General features: G+C 42.8%; 1 protein-coding gene across 1 annotated transcript in view; it reads left to right on the forward strand.

The window, feature by feature from the left end:
- Ctr9 (CTR9 homolog, Paf1/RNA polymerase II complex component) overlaps nt 1-6,218 on the forward strand; it is a 29,722-nt gene that overhangs the window by 11,859 nt on the left and 11,645 nt on the right. The window contains exons 7-12 of the mRNA XM_021193711.2: nt 2,042-2,149; nt 4,446-4,553; nt 4,657-4,893; nt 5,068-5,157; nt 5,265-5,393; nt 5,488-5,671. Of these exons, the coding sequence (XP_021049370.1) occupies nt 2,042-2,149; nt 4,446-4,553; nt 4,657-4,893; nt 5,068-5,157; nt 5,265-5,393; nt 5,488-5,671 (856 nt within the window). The remainder of the gene's footprint in view (nt 1-2,041; nt 2,150-4,445; nt 4,554-4,656; nt 4,894-5,067; nt 5,158-5,264; nt 5,394-5,487; nt 5,672-6,218) is intronic.

Below are 6,218 nucleotides of genomic sequence, written 5' to 3' on the forward strand. Positions count from 1 at the left end.
TGTATAGTTCACTAATCTGACAAGGTAACAAACCCACACTCCACTGACTTAAACAGTAACACTTGTATAGTTCACTAAACAAAGTGACTGAGATCTTACACTTGACACTACAATGTTACCAGATTCAGTGATTTTCAATAACTTTATGTTGACTCCCTCCTCAATGTGTGACTTATCCCTGTATCTATCACCTTACAGTCATTAGATGGTTACTGCTTGTTCTGTTAGTCTTACAGAAAGGAAGGAAGCAAGAGACTTCCCTGGAGGGCTTTCCTCAGAAGTTCCAGCTAACATGAAAAGGCAGTTCCTGTTCTGCTTCTATATTTAATTGTCCAAAAGGTTGTCAGGGTTAACAACACTGTTGACAGTTGAGCCTTGAGTTGTCTTTGAGTAACTGTCCTCTTTACTGAATGTTTACCAACCTCTCTGGCCTTTACCATTAAACACCAGTACCATCTCCATAGTAGTAATGACAAAACCTGACGACATCCCCAGTGAGAATGTCTTCCTTAGGCCAATCTCTAGAGGAAGAGAATAGATTATCTCGACTAGTTACTCAATCATGATTCATCACCTGGGATTGGAAAAAAGAAAGAGAACTTGCAGAAATCAAAATGTCTCACAGACTACAAAACTCTTTTCTGAGGCCAGGCATGGTGAGGCATGGTTGTCTCTTACCACTCAGGAGACAAATGTAGGCAGATCTGTGAATCAGAGGCCAGTTTTGGTATACATAGAAGGCTCCAAGCCAGCAAACACGGTAAGGCCATGTGTTATAAAGAAAGAACGGAAGGAAGGAAGGAAGCTGTGTTCCTTTAGCAAGGTAAAATGGCTGGCACACTAAAAAGGCAGCTGAGGCAGAACTAGTAAGTAGACAACGTCAAGCAAGAAGAGTTCGAGGCCAGCCTGGTCTACAGAGTGAGTTCCAGGGCAGCCAGGGCTACACAGAGAAACCCTGTCTCGAAAAACCAAAAAAAAAGAACTGAGTAAGATAAGGTACGTAGCACACCCACAGCCCATACACACTGTCTTAGGGCTTACTGCTGTGAGCAGACACCATGACCAAGGCAATTCTTACAAGAACAACATTTCATTGGGGCTGGCTTACAGGTTCAGAGGTTCAGTCCATTATCAAGGCGGGAACATGGTGGCATCTAGGCAGGCATGGTACAGCTGGAGCTGAGAGTTCTACATCTTCATCTGAAGGCTGCTAGCAGAGTACTTACTTCCAGGCAGCTAGGATGAGGGTCTTAAAGCCCACAGCCACAGTGACACACCTACTCCAACAAGGCCACACCTCCAAATAGTGCCACTCCCTGGGCTAAGCATATTCAAACCATGACACACACAAAATCAAATACTACGATTAAAATGGGGATTTCATTACAAATGAATATTAAAAAAATCACACCCACATTGTATCTCACAGCTGTCTGTAACTGCAGCTCCAGAGAATCTGATGCTTTCTCCTGGTCTCCACAGTCACTGTACACACATGGTATACATGTATACAGGCAAAATGCTCATGTATATCAATACAAGTAAGTCCTAGAAATATGTTTCATATTCTTTTTTCTCAGAGTCAGCAGAAGTTATTAAGACTGGAACCAAATATACTTTTGTTAAGAAAACTATATTGTAGCCGGGCGTGGTGGCACATGCCTTTAATCCCAGCACTCTGGAGGCAGAGGCAGGCGGATTTCTGAGTTTGAGGACAGCCAGGGCTATAAAACAAAACTATATTGTAACAATTTGGCATTTCCTTATTTGAAACTTTGTGTCTTTTTTTTTTTTTTTTTTTTTTTTTTGAGACAGGGTTTCTCTGTGTAGCCCTGGCTGTCCTGGAACTCACTCTGTAGACTAGGCTGGCCTTAAACTCAGAAATCCGCCTGCCTCTGCCTCCCGAGTGCTGGGATTTGCATCATTTATAGAGAATAGCAACCTGTCTTATGGTGTTGAACTATAGATATAGGACCTTATTTCTGGGCAGTGCTAATTAAGAGATTTTTTTACTCCGCTGTGTTACATTGTTTTCTTTTAGGCTGATTCCATCAAAAATGGTGTGCAGCTTCTTTCCAGAGCTTATACTATTGATCCTAGCAACCCTATGGTACTGAACCATTTGGCAAACCACTTTTTCTTCAAGAAGGTAAAAATATTTATTTATTTATTTAGAAATCTGCTTTTTTTTTTTTTAATATAGTCAGTACATGATTTTTGTTTAACTTGGGAAGAAATTTGAAAATGATATTTTTGTTTTCCTACCAAATTAGAGCTTGTATTAGTTGCCTGAGAGTGAGCACATTCATTCATTCACTAAACCGATATGCACTGTGTGCAGCCTGGTAAGGGGAATGACTAAGACTGCTGTCTGCACTCAAGCAAAGGCCTTTGCGCACACAGAGAAATGAGCAAGTGATACATGGTGATGGGGGATGTCACCACAGTGCAGAAGCTGTGAGACCTGTGTTAAACTCAGTGTCACTAGGGAGTTGGAAGAGGACAGGCGTGGGCTGGAGGAAGCCTCCTCAGCCTTTGGAGAAGTCAGAACATAGCATACACTACAATAGGTGCTGCGTTAGGCCCGGTTAGGAAGGACTTGCTTCATAGAATTTGACCATAGATGTACAGGTATCAGAGTCAATGGTGGTTCTGTTTATTTTCTCACGTTGATCTTGCCTGTCAATTCTACCCTTTTTTGGAACAGTATTTTAGATTTCTTAACATACCAGATCCAAGGTACCATTAATAAAGTTTTTCATGTTTAAAGTTTTTAATTAGCATATATTTAAAAATCATACATAATGAGTTGTACTGTGACATATATATGTATACATATATGTATATATATATATATATACATATATATATATATATATATATATTATTATAGAGAGAGGGGGGAGGGAAAGAGGGAAATGGAATACTTTGGTCATATTTCTCCATTTTTCTCTCATCCCCCCTCCTGCTGATCCTTTACTTTGTCCAATTAGTCGCTCTGCTTCTTTGTCTGTTTTCACTAATTTATTTATTCACTTGACATCCCAATCTGTCTCTGACTCTGTCGCCTGCCATTGGATTCCCTTCCCCTAACTGGACCGCCTGGCTGGGCCTAGTGGGAGAGGGTGTGCTTTTTTATCTTAGCTGGTGACCCAGTGGGTCTAATCAGGATTGCTCGTAGCAGCTTGGATGTGGGATTGTTTGTAAGCTTAGGGGCAGCTTACCAGAGGCTACACTGCTAAAGAAAATGTCTCTCTCACCCACCAGTGACAGTTTTTATGCAATAAGCAGGCAAGTTTAACCTGCTATATTAGAACCAGGGACTAAATTACTATAAACTTTAAAATACTTGAGTAACAATTTAGTTACCTAAAAAGTTGGCAGTGTATCAGCCTTAGTAATAGAAGCTCGTATGTACTCAGTGCTTACTAAATGCCGAGCATTGGTAAAAGTGCGTGCCCACTACTCACTTCTGTTGGCTCACATCTAACCTGTGAGGTGAGTAGGCTGATCCTCCTTTCCTTTCTTTCTTGAGTGTGTGGGAGTTGCTGTACATTATGAATCCACAGTTGTGTCAGTTGTGGGAGGCAAGAGGTCGGTGTCAGGTGTCTTCCTCAGTCACCCTTTTCCCTTTTTAAAAGAAGGTTTGGGGGCCTGGAGAGATGGCTCAGCGGTTAAGAGCACAGACTGCTCTTCCAGAGGTCTGAGTTCAAATCCTGGCAACCACATGGTGGCTCACAACCATTCTTAATGAGATCTGATGCCCTTTTCTGGTGTGTCTGATGACAGCTACAGTATACTCATATAAATAAAATAAATCTTTTTTTAAAAAAAAGGTTTTATTTTTATTTTTTGTGTTTATGTGTGTTTTGCCTGCATGTGTGTATGTGCACCACATGGTGCTGGGCACTGAACCTGGGTCTTCTGCAGGAGCAACAGTTCTTGACTGCTGTGTCATTTCTTTAATCCCTCTCCCCTGATTTTTTGGGATGGATTCTCTGACTCTAGAGCTTACTGATTCAGGTAAAGCGGGGGGCCCATTGATCTCTCCCTTCCCTGCCTCCCACACTGAGTTCACAGACGCATGGCTACTCTTGTGTGAGTACGGGGGACCTGCACACAAGCCCTCATGACTGCCAAGCTCTTTCTAACTGAGCCGTCTGTCCAGCCTCTGCCCATTTTCTTGACGAGTAAATTGAGGCAGGTTACTTACTAGCTTAGAGCTTGATGCTGCATCATGCTTGGTTGCTGCTTTACTTGTTGCAGTTAGGATTATTGCATAGCGATTATTCATTGAGGTTAACCGTTACAGTGCTAAAGTTCAACTGTTTGGGGAGAAGATGAAAATATACCTTACAGCTAAATGAAATGTTAGCAATTAAAGTGAATTACTAGTCAAGCAACCTTCTGACATCAACTCAACTTTTTTCTGATATCAAATTCAGGATTATAGTAAAGTGCAGCACCTGGCTCTCCACGCATTCCACAACACAGAGGTGGAGGCTATGCAAGCAGAAAGCTGTTACCAGCTGGCTCGGTCATTCCATGTTCAGGTGAGACCATTATCACCTTCCTAAGTAGTCCTTTTACTTAGAGGCTTTCAGGCTTCTGGCCACTTTGACGTATTGTTGGTTTTGTTTTATTCTCATTTCTCAGGAAGATTATGACCAAGCCTTTCAGTACTACTATCAAGCCACACAGTTTGCTTCATCTTCCTTTGTCCTACCGTTTTTTGGTTTGGGGCAAATGTATATTTATCGAGGTGACAAAGAGAATGCATCTCAGTGCTTTGAGAAAGTTTTGAAAGCGTATCCGAACAACTACGAAACTATGAAAATCCTCGGCTCTCTCTATGCTGCCTCAGACGATCAGGAGAAACGAGACATAGCCAAGGTGTGTTCTAAGTCCTAGGTCCCCGAGATGCCAGCTGTGGCCAGCACAGCTGGGAGCAGTATATGGATAGCTGAGTGCCAAAGCTCTGGCTTCTTAAGCAGCTTACGGTAGCCACGTTTATTGTTGTTATTGTTTACTTTGACAGTATTATTTTAATGATCTCATTTATCCCAGGGCCATTTGAAGAAGGTCACAGAACAGTATCCTGATGACGTGGAAGCTTGGATTGAGTTGGCCCAGATCTTAGAACAGACTGACATACAGGTATTAATGTCTGCTCTTTATATCCTAAATGATGTGTTTTAACAAGCTGGTGTAGTGTTTCTCTTTGATCTGTGAGTAACTCTTACTCTGTCCCCTGTCAAATGCAGGGTGCCCTTTCAGCCTATGGGACAGCCACACGCATCCTGCAGGAGAAGGTGCAGGCTGATGTCCCTCCGGAGATCTTGAATAATGTTGGAGCCCTCCATTTCAGACTTGGAAACCTGGGTGAAGCAAAGGTAAAGAAACAGAAACCTTCCTTTTTTCTATGCTTGACCGAGCTACAGGCACTTGCTCAGCTGTATCCATAACAGTGCCTTTTCTTCCTCACAGAAATACTTCCTGGCCTCACTGGACCGCGCAAAGGCAGAGGCAGAGCATGATGAACACTATTACAATGCCATCTCTGTTACCACATCCTACAATTTAGCCAGGCTCTATGAGGCCATGTGTGAATTTCACGAAGCAGAGAAACTGTACAAAAACATTTTACGAGAGCATCCTAACTACGTTGATTGTAAGAATTTTAGGCTTTTGGGGTTGGGGGGAGAGAGAGAGAATGAGAATGAGAGAGATTATTCCTAAATTCCCATAATAACAGTAAAACTTTTTAGGAAAGAACGTCTTTGTTAAAGATGCAGACTGGAGTAGTAGCACCCTTCTGTTATCCCAGTACTACCCAGAGGTAGAGGCAGATGGATCAGGGGTTCAAGGCCAGCCTCCTACCTAGCAGGTTTGAGGTCACCCTGGCTGTGTGTGAGGCCCCCTGCCTCAGAAACTGAAATAAGGGGCTGAGGAGATGACTCAGCAGTTAAGGGCACTGGCCATTCTTCCAGAGGATCCAGGTTCAGTTCCAAGCACCCACATAGCGGTTCACAGCTGTCTGTAACTCCAGTTCTAAGGGACCTGACTCACTCACACAGACATGCATGCAGGCAAAACACCAATACTCATTTTAAAAAAATGAAATAAAGCCGGGCATGGTGGCGCACGCCTTTAATCCCAGCACTCGGGAGGCAGAGGCAGGCGGATTTCTGAGTTTGAGGCCAGCCTGGTCTACAAAG

The sequence above is a fragment of the Mus pahari genome, chromosome 1, assembly GCF_900095145.1.
Source record: "Mus pahari chromosome 1, PAHARI_EIJ_v1.1, whole genome shotgun sequence".
NCBI classification, from domain to species: Eukaryota; Metazoa; Chordata; class Mammalia; order Rodentia; family Muridae; genus Mus; species Mus pahari.